At 35.0% G+C, this 22,431-nt stretch overlaps 1 protein-coding gene across 1 annotated transcript in view; it reads right to left on the reverse strand.

Moving 5' to 3' along the window:
- LOC149074633 (uncharacterized) overlaps positions 1-21,978 on the reverse strand; it is a 111,355-nt gene extending 89,377 nt beyond the window's left edge. Inside the window, exons 1-2 of the mRNA XM_089247024.1 lie at positions 21,711-21,978; positions 7,532-7,717 (exon numbers count right to left, since the gene is read on the reverse strand). Coding sequence (XP_089103150.1) covers positions 7,532-7,717; positions 21,711-21,825 — 301 coding nt within the window. The 5' untranslated portion in view covers positions 21,826-21,978. The remainder of the gene's footprint in view (positions 1-7,531; positions 7,718-21,710) is intronic.
- Positions 21,979-22,431: the final 453 nt, after the last annotated feature.

Raw genomic sequence — 22,431 nt, forward strand, 5'->3', positions numbered from 1 at the left:
GATGCCGAAACTAATATTTGGAAATACTTTTCTTTCTAAATATTAGTTTCGGCATAACATACAGAAAATTCAATTTCTCAGTTCATGCAGATTTTGAATTTTAAACCTTGATCCTATAGGTTGAACAACATAATTGGTATAAAATGTTACACATTATCGATGCACTCCAGCTGAACAATGTTAAAATGGGCATTAAATTATCAAATAAAGAGAGGAGAAAAGCAGAATTTTGAAACTTTTATTGGTCTTTAAAAATTTGTTGTTTAACAACTTCGCCAAATAAAACAAAGTTTGACCTTAGAATTTTTCCAAACTAAATTTGCTCATGCAAATATCATAACTTTTTCCTACCAACGGCGAATTATCCAGAGCATTCGAAAAAAATTCGAATTACACACAAGAAATTTCAACGTTACATTAGATAGAAAACTCAAGAGAAGTCGTAAAAAAATTCGAAATATCCAAAATTCGAATTAACCAAGTTCTACTGTAACTATAAAAGAAATTCAAAAATTGCGTGCATTGATATCCAAGCTGAATTTCAATATAAGAATACGTGCTTTATTGTTTGAATCACCATTGGATGAGTCTTTCATCTTTGAATGGTATTGTGTGTAGGCATATTGAAGATGAAAAATGAGTTCTAGCACGATTTCAATGATTTTCAACAACGAGAATAAATCGGATAGGAAAGGGGGTTGAGTGTTGATATACGTGAAAACATGTTTACAGGCTAGAGAGTGTAACGTGCAGAGAAGTGATATTGAAACTATATGGGTTGAACTTGAAAACAAAAACGTAAACATATTGTTGGGGTTTGTTACAATCCACCGAATAGGGATCCAAACTTCATGATGAAATTTCCTACATGCGTAAGCGTTAGAGGGTTGTAATATTAGGGGATTTCCATAACCCGGGTATAGATTGGGAGAATCTTTCAGCTAGAGATAAATATGAAAGAAACTTTTGTTGCTGAATATGAAAGAAAAAAGTTGCTGCGCGATAATATTTTGTATCAGCATGTATCACAAGCCTCCAGGGGTACTGCTGTTTTGGATTAAGCTCTCATCAGTTCCGAAGATCTTGTTGAGCATGTTTCCGTGGAGGACGAGTTTTCTTCCAGTGATCATCGTGTCGTCAGTTTTTTCTGTAAGTTTTCTTCGGGTAAGGTTGATAACAAAAGACTGGTTCTTTGTTTACAGAGAACTAACTTTGATGTTATGAGAGAAAGGTTAGCGGACGTTTTCAAAGAGACCGGTTGGAATAAGTCGGGGTGGTAAGTCAATGGGGAGAATTCGGTACAAAGCTATCTTCTGTTTTGCATGATGTCATTCCCTTTTATCGAAAAAAGTGTGTCAGTACATCGCGTCCCCTGTGATTCATGGATAGCGTGCGTAACCTTTATCTTGAAAAGAAAAGAGCGTTCAGAGAGTATAAAAGTAGACGAGGTGATCTGTCATTCTTTACTGATAAAAGAAGGGCGTTGGAGAAAGCGATAAGTTATAGTAAAAAGGAAGTTGAATCTAGGTTGGCAGATAACATTGGCTCTGACCCAAAATCATTTTTTCGATACGTCAATAATGGATGTAAGGGGACAGTTGGCCCCCTCTCAACCGCTCCCTCCACTTGGTTACACGTTTCAACTGTGCTAACGGGAATAACAATATCTTCCATGCTTATCACAGACAAAAAATTATTGAAATGCGAAAAACTTATTTACAAAATCGTAAAACAGAAATCCTGATACAGTTTCACCATCACAGATGGGATCACACTAGTAACAATTGTGTAGGGTTGGCTGGTAATGAAGGTCACGTGAGTCGTCTCTAGCACTGATCAGAGGTTCCTGACGGAAACCAGAAGATGATTGCCAACCTGCCCCTCACGCTAACCAGCCCCGGTCTCCCCTACTATGTACTAGCCAGGTAAAAAAAGGGGCCTCCGCAAAATCGGAGGCCTATGATGCTGTATCTGGTGAACCCAACGCTGAGTTAAACAGCTTTGGGTGTACTAGCTTTGGTATTTACATTAAAATCTGTTTTCGTGTTTTTGACGTGTAAAGCCTACCTAAACGGGTCTTCGACACTTCCCTTGCCGTTTCAAAAATTTCTAAGCCGTTCAAAATTTTTCGCATCAGACAAAGTACAGCGCATGTCGCTCAATGTGAACACGTTGGGACTCGAGATATTGGATAACAATAACCGATTGATAACTATAACATTCTCACTCAAAAAAACAAAATTTCGAACACAAGTGGATAGAAAGATTGGACTAGTTAAGGTGGGACTGATGTTGCAGGGCGAGTTCTCTGAAGGAACAGATAGAAAAAAAATTAAGTGGGTTGAATTGAGTTTTAAATATGAATAAAAAAATTGCGCTCCAATTTTATATAGTCTATTTTGTAAATGTTCTCGTATATATATTAACTCGAGAGGAATCGATGCTAGAATTTCGATATTAAAAAGTCATTGATCCCCAAAAATGGAATAATTATGAATTGAACATGGAATGAGTTACCTTGGAGATACTGTTATGAGGTTAAACGTCAATACGTGGTCGATATATTTGGTCCTTCATTTACATTTACTGGACACACATAAACTTTTTCCCGACCCAATAGTTGTTGCAACCATCTTTACCGATTGCAGTGGGTTTGAGTGCATGCCCAGAAACAGTGATTTAGAAACGTATTGTGTGGGGGGTTATTTAAGGAAACATCTCTCCCGGAAAAATTGAGTTCTTGACTTTCAAATAGTAGCGTTTTAAATCGAAAGAGGTACAGGGTGGGCAAAACGTCCATAGAAACTATAAAAATGAATAAAGGCCGGAAAAATAACCAAAATAAAAAACGGTTTGCAGGATCATCGCTAGGTTACGGGAAGTTTTTTAAGACGGAAAAAAAACTCAAAAACAGCCGATAGGTGACTCTGGCACGAGCGACTTCGGTGGAAATATGCAAATCAGATGGTTATAATAACTTGCGCGCGCTCCTAATCCACAAGCAGTTCACTGTTGTAAACCGGGTATGTAGACATGCTGCACTCTGCCGTTGCTGGATTTGTGATTCGCCTGCAATGTGTTCTCCCTTGTGGTAGTAGTCATTTGGAACACATACTGCTGTAATAAACGATTTGGAGGTATTTTGTTCGTTATTTGAGTATCTTTTCTTTGACTTGTGTACGTCAGCGCCACCTATCGGCTGTTTTTTAAGTTATTTTTTTTCCTGTCTTAAAAAAATTCCCGTGACCTAGCGATGCTAACTCTCCAAACCGTTTTTTATTCCGTTTATTTTCCAGTTTTTATGAATTTTTAAAAATTTTTCCAGCAAATGTAATGAATTGGTTGTTTTTTTCAAGTTTTGTAAAATATCTTTTATCTGAATTTTATAGTGTAACCCCGGCCTTAATCAGTCCGCATATGAAACTTTGTGCCATTCCGGTTATTAGGCCGATATTACACTATCAAAGTTTGATAAAAGATTTTTGCGAAAAATTGATATTTTCTTTCAAAATCACATTTTAAACGTAGTCGAATACACATTAATCATGACTAGAACCCGGATTATATGCGCTAAAAAAATGGCAAAACATGAACTAAAAAAACGCTGAAATAGGCAGTAAAGATGTAAATCTGCAATTCAAAATGCCGAGGTATACCATGAAATCAAAAATATGTGCAAAATATAAAAACAAATTCATCTAATAATGCCGAAGTATGGCACTAAAAATAAAAAACATAACAAAACATAAAAAGAAAGAGCATTTAAAGGTGCCGAAAAACGAAAAGAAATGCAAAAAAGGAAAAAAAATGTGAAATATGCATTTAAAAATGTCGAAACATGCATAAAATAAAACATATTCCTTAAAAATTCTTCAAAACGCCCTAAAGGGGATATATAGGAATATTAAAAAATATATATATAAAATGAAAAAATATGCATTTACAAATGTTTCAGTTTTCATAAAGAGGAAAAATATGGGCAAAAAATGGGGAAAAATCCGTTCATTTGAAAATGCAAAAATATGACCTAAAAAGAAAAATGTGCAGAAAAGTGAAAAACAAAAAAATATGCATATTAAAAGCACTAACGTATGTAGAACGAAAAAAGTATGCGCAAAAAATGAAGAAAACATAGATTTATATACAAGAAAATTTCGAAAATATCAAACGGCAACCCCAAGTTTTTTGTATTGGAATGTGATCTCCATTGTGAAAAACCCTAAATAGCGTTCGAACGGCAACTGTAGCATGAAAATCACCGGCGGTAGATAGGCTAAAAGTGAGGACAACCAATAAGGACAGAGAAGCAGCATAAAATAAAGCATTTTATTGTGTTTTCCGCATGACCTTGTGGAGGACTAATCAGGCTGGGATCTCAGCCGAAGAAACGGTGTGACGAATCAAACGAACATTAATGCTCTGGTGCACGGCAAAGTCCTTTTTCCTTGCCTAGCTCCGGGGATTTTCGTGCTACAGGTGCCATTCCAACGATATTTAGTGTTTTTCAGTATGGAGATCGCATTCCAATACAAAAAACTTGATGTTGCCATTTGATATTTTCGAAATTTTCTCACTGTAACCGTAACTGTTAGAGTGACACTGTTGTTTTCCATATCATTCTTGAGCGCATACCTCTAAATACCTTATGCCAAAATTTCATTCAGTTTCTGTGAATGGTATGATAGTTAGGGGCCCATTTGTCGGGATAGTTTTTTTATAATCACAAATACAAATACAAATACAACGCCACAACAGGCAAAATGCCCAACGAGGTGGCTGATAAAAAGATGCCCATAAAAATATGGATGTCATATGTTTCAAAAATACAGCAACCCCATTAAAAATGCAATTAACACAAATTATAAACAGTATATACACATGATAAAATATTATACATTGCCCATAAAGAATAGTTATGGTTGTCTTATTCTAAGAATGAATAGCTTCTCGATTTACCCCAACATGTTTATCGTATTTCTTTTTAAACGTGTCAATTGTGTTACAATTTACTACCTCCGAGGGTAAGCTATTCCATTTATTAACAACCCTATTAGAGAAAAATTCCCTGCGACACCATAACCTCGCATTGTCCCTCACCAATCGATACTGGTGTCCCCTTGTAAAAGCAGTTGATTGGCGGTGTACTAAAAGTTCATGGTCCATCCTATCCATCCCATTGAAAATTTTGAACACTTCGATCATATCTCCTCGACACCTGCGTTCATCCAATGTAAACATATTCAAAAAATGAAGTCTCTCTTCATAACTCAAGCCCTGTGTGCCAATAAGGACACGCGTAGCTCTTCTCTGCACCCCTTCAATCAAGTCTATGTCCCTCTGTAGGTATGGCCTCCAAAACCTTACAGCATACTCCAGTCCAGGACGAACTAAGCCTCGAAAAAGCGGAAGAATGACTTTAGGAGAACGCGAAGAGACTTTTTTGAAAATGAGACCAAGCATTCTATTCGCTTTTTTGACAACCGCTGAACAATGTTCAGAAAACTTAAGTCGCTCGTCAATGAGAATTCCCAAATCGGTGACTCTAGTTGCATCCGGGATAGTGACACCATTCAACTCGTAAGATAACCATGGGTTGTTCGAACCAAAATGAGCGACCATGCACTTATCTACGCTAAACGTCATGCCCCATTCATTTGCCCATGCTGCAATCTTGTTTAAGTTGGTCTGGAGCAACTCCCTATCGCTTTCATTCCCGATTACCCCCATTAGCTTCACATCATCTGCGAATTTGCTAGTAATTCCATCGATACCCTGATCGAGTTTGTCGATAAAAAGTGAAAAAAGTATGGGGCCAAGGACACTTCCCTGAGGAACCCCACTTGTGACGTCTGTCCAACCAGAGAATTCCCCGTTCACCATAACTCGTTGCGACCTATCTCTTAACCACGATTCTATCCAATTCAGCAAGTTGCCCCCTATTCCAATCTCGTGTAAACGCTTCAAGAGTTTGCCATGTTGGACCCGATCGAATGCCTTCTGGAAATCAAGGTAAACAACGTCGACACTTTTGCTCTTACCCAAAGCCTTAGTCACGTAATCATAGAAGCAAAGGAGGTTAGTTACACATGACTTCCCCTTCCTGAACCCATGCTGATTATTCGACAATACATTATTCTCGTCTATCCACTTCACAAACTGTCTTTTGATGATAATTTCCAAAATTTTCGAGAGGGAGCTCGTCAAACTCACTGGACGATAATTAGACACCACTTCTCTACTACCCTTCTTAAATATCGGAACAACGTTAGCCAGTTTCCAATCTCTCGGGACGATACCCTCAGCAACACTACTCCTGAATATCTGTGCGACTGGCCCCAACAATTCATTAGCACCTTCCCTGAGAACCCTGGGATAGATATCATCTGGTCCTGGTGCTTTGCTTGCACATACATTTCTTAGAAGATTTAGGACCTCCACGCCTTCTACTTGAATATCGTTGAGGGTTTTATTACCCCATGCAACACCCGTATATCGAATATCATTATCTCCATTAAAAACAGACGCGAAAAAATCATTGAAAGCACTACACATGCCTACATTGCTCTCTACCTTAGAGCCTCCTATCGAGAGGGGGCCAACTGTCCCCTTACATCCATTATTGACGTATCGAAAAAATGATTTTGGGTCAGAGCCAATGTTATCTGCCAACCTAGATTCAACTTCCTTTTTACTATCCCTTATCGCCTTCTTCAACAGTCTTCTTTTATCAGTAAACAATGATAGGTCACCACGTCCACTTTCATACTCTCTGAATGCTCTTTTCTTTTCAAGATAAAGGTTCCGCACGCTATCCGTGAACCATAGAGGGTGTGATGTACAAACACGCTTTTTTCGAACAAAGGGTATGACGTCGTGCAAAACAGAGGACAGCTTCGTACTAAATTCATCCCGTATATATATATATATATATAAATCTATGAGCATTACTTAATGTTGAAATATTTCCTTGAAAGAAATTAAGGAAATATGATTAAATTTGTAGAATAAAAAAGATGATGAAAAATGAAAAACATCTACAAGAAATTGCAGAAAAATGAAAATAAAAATGCGGAAAAATGAAAAAAAAAACACTACGCATATCAAAAGCACTGTGGTATGTCCTAAGAAAAAACAAAAATATGCAGTAAAATTGAAAAATATGCACAAGCAAGAAATGAGAAAATATGCATTTAGCAGTGCAAAATTATGCATTTAAAAATGTGCTCTAAAATGAACTCTGGTGAAATATTTTCTGAATGAAATTAAAGAAATTTGATTAAATTTGAAGAATAAAAAGATAAACATAATCTCTCTTGAAAACATTAGTACCATGCGATTAAAAAAAAAATTATGCTAAAAACATGCTCTTATTCTAAAAATTTGGTGGTTTTATGCGTTACGAGTATGCACTAACTGTAAAAAGTGCTAAGATATGTAATTGCATATGTACTTATACATTTGCATATTATCCGGGCTCAAATTATGACCATCTTGCATATTGCACAGGAGAAATATTTGAATAGGAGCTCACCTGCACATACTGGACAACACTTGCCGAGTGGAATGTATTTCTGTGTTTTGCATTCTAGATCGGGGCACTCGACAGTATCACAGAGCGTATTTCCTAAATGGCATTTGCATGATGTACATGCATCCGGTTTCCATTCTTCTCCGTCTGCGTACCTGGCTCCTTCAAACTCACATGATGTTACGTCCTCTACGGAACAGATTATAACAGTGTTATTTGTAAAATAATCTAAACAAACATATATATATAGTAGAAAAATGGAGTTGAAAAGTGTCTAATCAAAGTGTACTAGCTTCAAAAATACTGAAAGAGATACTGTGTATATGATGTAGATATACAGTGTCATTCCATAATTGCTCTTGCCGAATTTCACTGGTGAACTGTTGATCCTAGAGGCATTATCTTCAATTAGAAAAAGTATTCATATGATGTGTAGACCTCAGATATACAGGGTAGTAACTATCGATCGCCCAATAATTACACACGTGATTCCTTGTGAAAAACTGTTATGGAAAAGTGTTTTCAGTTTTTTTTTTCATTTGACCCATAATTAGTGAGTTATCACGCTTTAAAAATTGATGGCATCACTTCAGAATCCTGCCAAAGTCACCGAACTTACACCAAACGTTTAATTTGGCGTTTTATTTAAACTGAATAATGATATAACCCTAAGAAATAGAGAAAGTAAACCAATTTCTCTTCCGTCTGTTGTTGTATGTGTGTGCGTGCAGTTTTCAAATTTTAACGCGGTTGTTAATTATTACGATTTTCTAAGATTGCAGAGTTTCTAAGTTCATCTCCGTAAGAGATTTAAAAAACTACTGCCGTTCCAAAAATTCTTAAATTTTGCTCAAATGTGTTACTCGTGTTAACATTACTTAACTTGTATGTTAGTAAAATGAACCTCAAATTTAGAAAAGTTAACCCGTGTATTTTTTAAAACAAATATTGAATTCTCAGATTTTGGAAACTTATATCTCAAACGAATGAGCTCAAAAACTGCAATTCAAGGCGTTTTTTCTTGTTCACGTTTACACTATTATTCATTAATTTTTAATTTTATTTTGAACAAAACAAACTAACCCGATTGACGCAAAGCTTTTTTCATTTGATTTTAACAATTGAATGAGATATTTTTTAAAGTCATGTTTGAAAAATCGACTTCGAGAGTCGAATTCAAAATGAGATTCATTTTGAATTCGACTCTTTCGTCTACAACAGCGAGTAACTCCCGCTATAAGGAGTTTTTTTTCTTTGTTTCAGCTACTGATGAAGGAACTTCGTATAGTTCCGAAACGCATATATCCGTGGTTCTTTTGCAATTTTGGGTTCATCTACGTTGGCTTTCAATTGTATTAACAAGCAACATGTATTATTTCATGGCAACAGTTGTCCGCCAGCCTGAGTTGGGAAATATACCTACGATTTTCAAACAAGTAGTAGCTAGGAAGAGTATTATATTGGTGAGCATATTAGAAAGTTAGCTAATGCCTCTGATAAAACCGTGGGAAATGAAACTCTTCGTCGTGTGAACGTCTTTCTTTTACATCTCCCGAAGCACGTCAACTGTTGATAAACAGTTGACGAGCTTCGGGAGATGTAAAACCAATGCAATAAAGCACACCAATGCACAATAAAAACTAATAAAGATACCATACTTATCGAATAACGTATACCGACGAGTTTTTTCATAGGGGGCTTTTCAACAAAATTTCGTAATCCCTGCCCCTACCTCCTAATGCATATTGGGATCCGAAACCCTTATGCCACCCTCCTAACGATCAAAAATTTATTTTTTGATGCAAAAAATATTTCTTTAACCCTAGAATACTAACTAAAAAAAATCGCTGATAAAAAAACTACATGTTAACTGCCTATACGTGAGTTAGTAGAGACGTAGAGATAGTATTCTATGATTGAAATTAACAGAAAATGATTTTAATAACATCTAAAGGTATTTTCTTCCGAGAAATTTTAATTTTTAATGTCATTTGAAGGCTATAACAACTCAAAATTTCACTTTGAGAAATTGATTGCGACCCACCCTCTAAGTCATATATGGTAAACCCATATATGGTGAGCCCGCAGGGTTACCCGATGTGACCCACCACCTCAAACCTAATTTTGTAAAAATGAACTAAGTGACACATTCATAGATCGTTTAAGTTAAGTGACCCGCGGCACATCTGCAGATCACTTGAGTGACGTGCGGCACAGTTCCAGAGCACTCGCCGCCATAAAAGCCTTTTATTTTGGCATTGACAAGCCCAGATATTTTGTAAAGTTGATTTTGTAATGTGGAAAACTTTTCCCTATACCCCTTAGTTTGCACCTGCTGAAAATCGGACGAAAGCCCATTTCATTAAAAAAGTTATGGCATTTTGAAGGTGGGTTTAGTGATTTCTAATTGTCACTTAAAGGTTTGATCCGTTTCTGGAGATGACCTGGGTAATTTAGTGTGCAGTATGCTAAAATGCTGTGTCTTAATGTCTTTCAGCGTCAGTTCAACATATAAGGTGTCCCAAAATGATAAAGCCACACATACAATATTCTATAAATAACATTATTTATTTTTCCGAAGTTAAAATTATTTTTTAACTTGAAATCCCTGACTGCACAGGATAATTTTACGTATGTCTGCATTTCTTTTGACAGAAAAAAAAATTAGATCGAATAGTGGAATCAAAAAAACCTGTCCCAAAATGATAAATCCACTCAAAAAAAATTCATGTTCAGTTGCATTTTAAACGTCCAATAAATGTTCTATTGTTCTTTATAATGTCAAACACTCGTCTAGACATCGATTCAACAAGTTTTTGGCAATGCTGCAGACGAATATCTTGCCACAATTACAGATTTCCCTCCACCAATTATGAAAAAAACGTAAAACTAAATTCGAGACAGAAAACTACGCAGTTGCCGATACAATAATAAAACCGCGCGTTCAGTCAAGCAGCGAAGACTCACTGCGCAAACGTGGTGAAATGTGCATGACGGTGCCATAAATCTCTCGGTGGCTCTATCATTTTGGGACACACCTTATTACATAATCTTCCATTGTGAAAAATATAGGAAAATACAGATAATCGCCGATTCTCGCCAGAAAAGTTGCCAAACAAAATTTGACAATTATGGAGGAAGTTGCTGTAATTTAGAGATGTCAATAAAGGACTACTACAAATCTCAGTGAATAAAAATGTTTCGCGAAAACAACGTTGAACATTGAACTTGATAAATATCTGAGATGAATAATTCGATTTATATTAGGACTTGGAATCGATCAAAATTTTTAACTGGTTAATAAAAAAATTTTAATTGGTTGATGAAAATTTTTTAATCATTAATCGAATAATTAGAGAAGAACTACGCGTGTCCTCGTTGGCATACGCGGTTTGAGTTATGAAGAGACTTCATTTTTTGAATATGTTTACATTCGATGAGCGCAGGTGTCGGGGAGATAGGATCGAAGTGTTCAAAATTTTCAACGGTATGGATAGGATGGACCATGATTTATTGGTTCACCGTCAATCGGACCGTATAAAAATTTAGATTTTTTTTATTTCGTGACTCATAAATTTTCACTCTCAAAATTGGTAGAGTAATTTTTGAACACATCTTGAGCATTTTTTACATTGAACCCATATCTCTACTACAAACGGTTGATGAGATGAAGGCCGCATTAGCGCTTACAGGACACCCGGTATATTTTAGATAGTAGTATCTAAAATAGAGATTACACTATAAAAGTGTGATAAATATCCTTTAGAAAACGTGAAAAGAAATAACCAATAATTCTATTGGTTACGATGCGCATATTGGTGGGATTTTCAAAGTTTTATAAATGAATTTTTGTAAAACTTTTATATTATAATCTCGTCCTTATTCATTTCACACACCTATTCGGCGGGTATAAACAAATACAGTAAAACTGTCTAAGTTGAACACCTATGGTTCCGTTAAAATCTGTCTAGATCAGTTAAAAGTTAGAGAGGTATTTAAGATATAGAGGTACAGTATTGTGGACATTCTGCGTTATATAGAACTAAGGTTGGTCCCATTCAAAATTATCCAATATATTGAGGTTTCCATGAATATAAAGGTGTCGAAATTGACAGGTTTTACTGCATAAGGGTGTGATTATAGTGTACATGTGTTCCGATTCTGGAAACCCGCGTTGTCTCCGATTGGTTAAAAACCCGAATTTCAAGCTAAAAACAGTTGAAATTCGGATTTTTAACCAATCGGAGATGACGCGGGTTTCCAGAATCGGAAACACGTGTGCACTATAATCGCACCCTAGGAATAGATTAAGAAATAAAGTCTGCCCACTTGAAGCAATTTTAATATGCTGAACATAATTTTGTCAAAACCTGTAAACAAGTAATTTCTTAACTTGGATCTTGTCGTTTTTAAAAAAATCGGTTATTTTAGATAATTCACTGATTCCGAAACTACTTTCGATCGTGCTGTTGCTTGTTTTCCGAGAAGCAACTCCCAAATGGTAGTTTGTGAGGAGAGGAGCCAATACTTCCAAGAATACGAAAAGCTACCATTCATAGTGAAGACAATCAATTTTGGTCTTGTCTTAAAAAACTTCCGTCAAACTCAATATGAAACTGTAATGATCAGTTTTCATTGAATCGATTTGTTGACAAATTTGATCAAGATATTGATTCAAATATTTTTAAATATGGTCCCTTGGGACGGAATGCGTTATTCCATCCTATACATGGGATTTTAACATGGGGTTACGCTCATTGGCTAAAATCATAATTACGTCACTAAAAAGCGAGCCAAGCTGTGGTTTGTGTTCATGACCAGCGCCATCTGGGTGGACGCTCAACTAAAACCCGCTTATACTGTTATAGCTTGCGAGTTCTTAAAATATGTGTAGGCTCCGACTGTCGCATTCAAATAAAGATTCATTGTTGTTAATAATCGCCAATATAAAACCGGTGATCATGCATAATCACCAGATTTCCACCTTTACCGTAATGAATTAAATATATTATTACGGCGAAAATGTGATAAATCTGGTTATTATGCCTAATAAAAGGTTATGCATAATTGCCCACAATTTTGGTAAGTTTCATAAATATATCACTTTTGCCAGTAATTATGCAAAAAACCCCAAGCGTCTTTCGTAAAATTGATAAATGCTAAGAAAAGCATCACTATTGTCGACGATTGTGCATAATTTCCAAGCGTCTTTGGTATATAAACATGATGCATCGTGCTACATTCATCACATTTGGCAAATTTCAAGTATTTATCAAATTAACCAGGTACGCTTGGGTATTGTCTATCATAAAAAATGATTATTGACAAAATGATGTAATTTTTTTAGTATTTATCAGATTTACCGATGCTTGGATATTACGCATAATCGCCGGTAGAAATGGAAAAAGTTATTCATCTTTTGTGGAGACGATCACACACACAGTTATCGTTTAATGATGCATAGTAACCGATTTATATTACATTTATAAAACTGCCTACTAAAAAACATTTTGAGCTCCTTCCCTCTTTAGCCCCGCCTCCCCTTCGTGTAGTAATAGTGATCTTAGCATAACCCCATGTCAAAATCCTATGCATAGCATGGACTCACGCGGCCGGAGATTACACTACACGGGTACAACAGAAACGGCGACATGACCACACAAAAAGATTGCTACCGTAGACAGTCCCTCATCGAGGGGTTAACGCACGAACCTCTCGGTGAGTATAAAAAACAGGCTGCAGTTCAGAATCGGCAATAAATTATAGGTCTCGGTCTAATTAACCCTCGTGGGCAGAAAATGACAGTAATGCGACAAAAATGATCAAATGAGATTAGGCCAACACTATAAAAGTTCAATAAAGGATCTTTTACAAAACTTGAAAAAAATAAAACAATCAATAAGCCTTTTTGTTTGCATTCGAACAAATGTAACCGATACGCCAATTGGTTGCATTTTTCAATTTTTGTAAAAGATCTTTTATCAAACTTTTAACTTTCTAACTTTCACCTCTACTTTATCCATACTTTTCTTATCTCCCTATCACAACCCTTGTAAAGTGACTTGCTTGGTCTTTCTTAAAAAATTAATTCTTTTTGCTGGCTCCTTCTTCTGAACTAATTATACAAACAATTATGTACTTTTCACAGAAACTCAGATAAACTCCTTTGTTGGTGAAAGCAACTTTCCTTCTTTTTCATTAACTGTGGTTAGCAAAGTACTGCAATAGCAATGTCACATTAACAAATTAATGAATGGGAAGACAATAAATGAAATTTAAACAAATATTACGCAATGAAAAATTAATTTAACCCGATATCAAATTTTCTATATCAAATAATAAATAATTTCGACAGGTAAATTTAAGTGAAACAATAATTCGATTTGGTTATATGGATCGTTAACATCAAGTGTAGATGCTATTTATTTTAATTGTTATTTTTGTCTAGCTTTTCTGTATTATTAAAAATTTGCCATTGAATTAAAGTGAAAAAAAAACCGCGTATAATGATATAATAATATAATAATATCTAATAATAACTAATATAATAATATCTTATATCAGCTTTGGGTTCCCATAATTCATTTTTTAATTTAATAAATAAATATATTTGCACCTATTTGGCCGATATACTTCGTTCTTTTTATCTTTCTTTCAGGTCAAAAGAAATAAGAAGATTTACGTGTATCGCAAGAGCAAAGATGTCATAGGGTCGAGAGCATTTTACTAGCTTTTAGCTATTGCTCTCTTTCCTGTCCCAGCTTTCTTCACCATATTATGAATTAACTATTTTCTACCGTGTCCTTTCAAACATTTTTTTTCTTTCTCTTTGCATTTTCTGTCAAATATTGTAAAATATAAACTCTAATTTGTATAGTATTATTGAAATTGACTGGGGACAAATAAATAATGTTATGTTATGTTATGTTTTAAAGTGAAATCCCTTCCCTATCCCAAATGTCATGTATAGGAACAATAATGTGTAGGACATCTAATCAGTTTCATTAAACAAATTAAGTTAAATTATAACTTTTTTTCTGCAAATTTGTAACCAGATTGATCACAAGTCAATTAACTCAACTAAAATTTTCAACTGCGAATTACTACAATTCATCGATTAATCGTACCAGCCCTAATTTATAGTCGTGATTATCACCATATAATTTGTTTGTTGTGGAAATAACCTGCATCCTAGATTTCAAAGAAGACTGATAATTCTAATTCGCTTCGTTGTTAACGGACTAAATAACCAAATCGACTTTTTCATAAGGAACTAATAAAAAAGCCAAGATAGATGAAATACATGAAAATACAGGACACTATATAATTATGCTGAAAACCGTGGAATGCATTAAAAATCTGTGTTTATTCAACCCCAAGTAGCACAAAGATATAGATCTATATCGTAAAATTTCAGTTTCCAATATAGATCTATATTGGGCCACGATATCGTTCTGGTTGAAAAAGGCATAGTCAGAGATAAATAGATCTATATCGTGAATGTGATATATTCAAATACTTCAAATTTTGGACGATAGATGGCGCCCTTTCAGAAGAAATTAAAAAAAAAAAAATAATAATAATAATAATAAAAATAAAAATAAAAAAAGTAATTTTCTGGAGGTGGATGAACACGTGTACCCATCCTATCTCTAATTCCGTATCTTACCAACCCACCACTAAAACACTGGTTACTCGTTGTTATTATAACATTAATTTACAAGTAATGTTTTTTTACTTGTATTTTCAATAAAATTTATTAATTTTCATGTATGCACAAAAATTACAAAATAGAAATTGTGAGACATATTCATCATTTTGAGGCAGATAATTGAAAAATTATATTATAATTAAGGAAATTATATTATAATTAAGGAAATTATATTATAATTAAGGAAATTATATTATAATTAAGGAAATTATATATAACACAAACAAAACAAGAAAAATTAATGTATTGTATATAGTATATTATTTGTTTTTTTTTAATTATTAATGTATGCTAATAAAACAAAAAAATACAGAATAAAAAATGTGCAACACAAAAAGTTAAAATTCTCAAAGTATGGAAAAAAATGAAAATATCAAAGGAAAAAAATAATTAATAAATAATTTTAAGAAAAACACACATATACAACAAAAACAAGAGCAAATTTTTCTAAATTAAAAAATATGTGCAATTATAAAGTGGCAATTAAAGTTACGATGGATAAGCTCTTGCTCCTCCTAAAGTACCAACATCTACTATGTAAAACATACGCAGTAAGGATTCAATTATAACTGATGAAATGATTTTGATATATCAACATAATTAATCTTACTAAAATCAAAATTTCATATGAAAAACTATTCATTCAAACGTTTTTAATTTCCATTCAAACAAAAAATTTTACGCTCGACTTTAAATTTTCTCCAAATTTTTATTTGAAGCCAATATTTTTATTTAAAGGCACACGATATGTTGATATATCAGCATATTGTGTATCTGATATGTATATCTTTGTCAGGTTCACGATATAGATGTATGTCATGTTCAGAATATAGTGCTATGTCTTCTTCGATAGATCTATATCAGGTCTATATCGATAATCTGATATAGATCTTTCTCAGGTTCACGATACAGATCTATGTTTTTCAAATTATATTAAAATAATTTATTGTCCCAAGTTATTGTCCTTCAAAGTAGAAATTATTCACATGGAATCAAATACTATTCGACTGAAAAATTAAAGACAATTAATATCATAAATAATTTACACCATATAGGACAAGATCGTTCTATATCATAGTTATGACATCTGATATTCCTCTGACATTTCGATATATAACGGTATGGTCCGGATATTGTACTATGTCTTTGTGCTACTGGGGACATCACTTATAAAAGAAGACTTCCGCACGAAGCTTGTGATGACTCTGAAGAAGGCTATTTTTCACGAGTGTCTCGCTGCAGTGTTGTGCACGTTGAGCATTGTCAGAACGCGCATGCGCGAGTGTGTCTCTGGCTGTCACGTTTGGCAACTTATCGCCAGACGCTCGATATTTTTCACTACTTTATTTGTACATACACCTGTTGGCCGAACTCCGTTGGGTGGGGGCCTCCTCAGGCCGTTAAAAGGAGCCCCTGCCCCCGGACTGAAAATATCAACTCTGTTTTCACCACAACCGGAATGCATGTGGCGATTGGTAATGTAAATATGAGTCACATTTAACCTGTCCACAACGGTTTACAAAAATTTAATTTTATTGAAATAAAAAATAAATTTGAGATCTCACACACATTAAAAAACGAAGATGGTGGTAATGTAGGAAAAGTAAAATCTTAAATAAGTTTGCGGGACTCGTACCCACTACCTTTACCATGTGCGCCTCCCGCTCTAACCACTGTATCAATTGCGCATGCCGAACCTCTATAGAATTAAGTATATCCATTATATTAAACGTCGCCAGGAAATATGTTGGCGCCAACCAACAGTCGCCAGAAAAGCACGCGCCAATCGCCCGCATTCGCGTTCTGACAATGATTAACCTGCACAACACTGCAGCGAGACGCTTCGTACATATAACCTATTGCCATTGGATTTACAAAGGTAAAGATATCGTCGGCCTTCTATATCCAATGGCAATAGGTAAAATGGCCGTCAGTTACACCACGAGCTTCGTGCGGAGGCCTTCCTCTATAGGTGGTGTTCGTTTATCACACCTACCGTCCATTATCACAACAGAAACATTTTTATTTGCCTCCATGGGTAGGCAGATATGGAGTGGCATATTTAAAAGGGGTGTGGTTACGGGCTATGTCCCAGGGCAGCAAGTTCAAAGGGGTAACAAATTTAGGGAATGAGTGACCAAAAAAATTAAAATCCGCCTCTGCCCAGGTCAGTGAGTGAGCAAAAGAGTGACTTAGAGCGTGGACAAGCATGTGAATGGCCAAACGAGTGACCTACAGAGCGTGAGAAAGCATGAGAATAACCAAATGAATGACCTACAGAGCAAGGGACCAGATCAGTGAGTGACCTAGAGCGTGTTCAAGTATGTGAGTGACCAAAACAGTGGTGTGCAAGTATGTGAATGACTAGAAGAGTGACTCTGGAGACAGAGTGTATTTGCAGGAGTGGGGGGATGGGGTTATTGTACCTGGTGGCAAATTCGAGGAAAGAGTAGTCACAAAGAAAATTAGACTAAAGAATAGGAGAGGGGCGGCAAAATTCGTGTAGTCAGCCCACAGGCAACACCATAAATGGGCCTCTGCAGATATGGGAGACAAATTTTCTATTTTTTAGGTTATTTTTGCCATTATCCCTCTATGTTTATGCCACCACGTGCTGAGTACAAAATTTTCCAAACTGGCGGTGTCCTCAATTTTACACATCACTATATAGTGATAACTAGAGCCTGGATTATATGCGCTAAAAAAGTGGCAAAATATCCACTAAAAACACTTAAATATGCCCTAAAAAAATCTGTAACCGCTAGAAATTAAGATAAATTTTCATTTAAAAATGTCGAGATATGACGTAAAATCAGAAATATGTGTGGAAAATGGAAACAAATTCACCCAATAATGCTAAAGTATGAGACTAAAAGTAAAAAATATACGCAAAAGGGGAAAAAAAAATACGCGTTTGTAAGTGCTGAAAAATGAAAAAGTTCATAAAAGTTGTTAAAATATGCATTTAAAAATGCGGAAATATGCATAAAATAAAAAATATGCTCTGAAAATTATTCAATATGCCCCATGGGGATATTGAAAGGTATACGGTAAATGAAAAAAAAAATGCATTTAAAAATTTTGAAGCTTCCCTATAAAGGGAAACCGCGCAAAAAATGAGAAAAACTGTGAATTTTTGAAAATGCAAAAATTTGAACAAAAAATGAAAAATATCTGCAAAAATTTGCAGAAAAATGAAAATAATACATACAAGGAAATTAAAAAAAAAACAAGTGAAAAATGAAAAAAATGCGGAAAATTAAAATATATATATACAGAAAAATGGAAAAAATATACATATCAAAAGCATTGAAGTGTGCCCCAAGAGAAAAGAAAAATATGCAGTAAAACTGAAAAATATGCACAAGAAATAAGAAAACACGCATTTAGCAGCGCAAAGTTATGCATTTAAAAATGCGCTCTAAAATGAACTCTGGTGAAATATTTTCTGTATGAAATTAAAGAAATTTGATTAAATTTGAAGAACAAAAAGATAAACATAATCTCTTGAAAAAACATTAGTGCAATGCGAGTAAAAAAGTTCTAAAAACGTGCTCTTATTCTAAAATTTTGGTGATTTTATGCATTCATATGCCAGTAACTATAAAAAGTGCTAAAATATGCAATTTTATATGCACGTGTGCATTTGAATATTATCCGGGCTCTAGTGATAACGAAATTTGATGACTTCGTATCTACCTTCAGTTAGCGAATAAAAATTAGATCAAATTGGTGGAAATTCACTCATTTACTGAATCTCTGAGCACAAAATAATAGTCAGAAAAAGAAGGAATTAGTTTGAATGAGGAGTACAAATCAGAGTGTCCATCAATGAAGTATGAAGTTTGGCACAACTTTTTAGCACTCCTGGCTATTCCGAGTTCGAGACTGGTGAGCAACAGGTTGAAGATTTCTATTTTAGTTCATGCCAGCGTTTCTCAACCTTTCTGAATCTAATTACTGTATCAGTAAAATGTCTATTGGACGGACCACTTGCGTTTCGTATTACGGAACATTCCTGTATTTTTAGTAGTTCTGAATATCTTTTTATACATTTGTCCCTTTTTTTTAAATGAGGCTTATTTGGATTTGTAATGTTTATTAAAATCGTGAATACGCAGCGTTTTCATAACCTATTATGATAGTTATGGGTATAAACGCGAATATTCATCTTTCATTATTTTTTGTCCGTTCAACGTTTTTTTCCCCCTCATTTCAGCAATTTTTACTATAATTTGTATTGCTGACTTTTGGCAACGTTTTGAATTCAATTCTAGACGCCCCGTATTTTACCAATTCAAAGATCCTAGTTTTCCTTATTTTTCTCAATGAAATATGGTCAAGTCATTTGAATGTTTTTAATTTTTTTTTCCATCAAATTTTTGTTTACTGCGATTTGTAGCAGACCGTTCATCCCTTTCTGCGGTAGCAAATTTGCCGTAAATTGCATTATTGAGCTACAATTAATGATATCCCGTATTTAGGATCGCAATTTCCCACATTTCCTTGGTGAGGTATAACGAACCTAAGTATGAAAGTATAATTTATATTTGTGTATCCATATGATATCACTAAAATGAATTGCAACAATTAAAAAATTCTCCATTCAGTTAGAACTAAATTATCAGGTCTGCCCACGGACCACCTCTGGTCAGCGGACCATAGGTTTAGAAACGCTGGTGTATACTAGAATTTCATAAAGTTTGTTATACCCAGAATGTCAAAAAAGTTAAATTCCCTTGTCCACATAGTCCATCTTCTTTGGTGTTCGTGGATTTTTTATTACGATTCACGCACAACTACGTACTGAATACTGAAGTGAAAAAATTGATTTGGCTTTATGTGTTTGGAGTTGTTCTCTATTATGACCAGTCAGTAAGTCAGTTAATATAAAGTTATAAAAAAAAATAAATAGAATTGTGACTGATAAGAGAGTCATCATTACTGACTATTTACGATGCTGAAAGAGTAAAGAGAACGGCAATTATGACGTTGTTTTTACTTAAAATAAGTTAAAACAAGCTGGTGTTTTTTCATTATGGAATGGACTACTAAGAGCCAGGACTGTTGGATCCCTTTCTATTTGATAAATAGATTTTATCCCAATTTTTTTCGAGCAAAATATTTTAATAAATGTAAGATCTATCGTGAAGCTTTGTTGGAATCTTTTCCCAGTAGTTTCATAAAATAAAATCATCTTTAACCATTTAACCGGTATATCAGAAATCATTTAACCCCTGTAAAATGCCATATCTGTTTTTTATGAAGTAGAATTTCTTCTGATTTTCAGCAGGTGCAAAGTACCGGGGATTAAAAAAATGCGATCCATTGAGAAATCAGCTTTACAGAATATCTGGACTTTTTGCTAAAATAAAAGACATTTGAAAAGGCGGGATATCTCGTCAATGTCGGTGAGAGGGTTAATGCAGTTCTGGCATAAAACAACTTTTGCGACCGATTTTATGCACGTAGCATTTAAGGAAAGCATTAATTTCACAATGTACTATCAATTCTTCAGAGACATGTGTTGTAGTTGTAATACTTTGATCACAAGTTATGAGAAAAACTTTGTTTTCTATTAGACGAAAATCCGTTGGGAACAATTAATTTTGTACAAACCTAAAACCACTACGATAACTCCTAATGCTACCACCAGTCAATGTACTTTCAGACACTTTCAGCAACAACTCTATGTAATTCACTATAGCCTTTTCGTCTGAAAACGCAATTGTGATCTCATGATGGGTGCAAACAGTACGTATTAATTACTTAACCTTTCGAGATCCTATGTCGAGATGAACTCGACTCATGAGGGGTAAAGGATATTTCATTGTTATAACGGCCCTTTATGATTACAGAAAGGCGCCTGTGAAATCGGCGTCTTAGCAGAACTCATGAGCTATCCAAAAAAACACTACAGCCAATATACAGGGCCTTCCTTTTCACGGGAGCAGGCATTACAAAGTAGAAACTATAACAACGAAGTACCGAAAATCCGTGGCCCGCTAAGGGTTAATCCAATCATCAAAGCTAAGTTGAACCTTCTCAGTGTGGTTTGGCAGTAACAAAATCCCAGTAGAACATGACAATGCGAATTTAAGAATAAATTCGAAAACTTATACATGCAGTAGGTCCTACACACAAAAGTTTCCTCAACTGTCTAGTATTTCCACCAAATAGAGTAGTTTAATCATATTTTTTTAAGCATTATGTCAAGTAGCGAAAACACCAACAAGTCTGTGTCGAATTGGGGTCTTTGAGAAGCCTCTAGACCCCCATACGGAAGGATATGAAAATGATTCTATGAGTTACTTATCATTCAAGATAGGGTCTGAATTAATGACAATCCTAAGTGATTCCATTGTATTCTCCAAAATTGTATCCATGTATATATAATGAAGTAAACACTTGATAACGCGGAATATACTAAAAGAATTGTAAAAACAAATCGGTAAAATTAATTTTGTTTACCAATGTCATCCGCTTCTTCGAAGTATTGAGCATAGTACCCGTTAGCAAGAACCAGAACGATTAGCAGAAGGTAGCCGTTAACCGAAGAAGATGAACAGCAAACGGACGGGCCCATGCTTCAAACCAAGCCCAATCCGCCAAAACTAATTTACATAAATTTTCATGCACATCACACAACACTGTACAACGTCAATGAGAATCGGTGACAAAATAAATGTCCTATTCTTCAAGCTTCACTCTTTATTCCGTGCAGTCTAAAACTGCACTTAGATATTAGGGCCAAGTCCACCGTGTTAAGAGCAACCAGAACTTCTTTTTCCATGGGGTATAAATGAAAAAAAAAGGAAGAAATGAGCCTTAAGGCGTTCTTGAAAATAAGTATAAAAAAGCCCCAAAGAAATGTATAAAAAAATTCACCCACGCGAGAAAGACCCTGGTAATTAGATACTCTTCTAAGATATCATAGTTCTGCTTGTTGAGGTCAGAGAGAAAGAGAGAGAGAGAGAGAGAGAGAGCATCTGACAGACGTCTTCTGTCTTCACTAAGACGTTATAAGCTCTTCCCAGCAATGGATTCAAGATGTCTTCGTCCAATTCAGATTGGCCATACGCTTTTCCCCCCAACAACAATACAAACCGTATCCAAATCATCATCTTTTCTCAGTTGTCAGCGCGAGGTCGCTTTAAATTTGCGTTAGTGATACATTCACACTAACTGGCCA

Source organism: Pholcus phalangioides, unplaced genomic scaffold (assembly GCF_987345545.1).
Source record: "Pholcus phalangioides strain wild (caught in Gottingen) unplaced genomic scaffold, Ppha-v1.0 ptg000017l_1, whole genome shotgun sequence".
Classification (NCBI taxonomy): Eukaryota; Metazoa; Arthropoda; class Arachnida; order Araneae; family Pholcidae; genus Pholcus; species Pholcus phalangioides.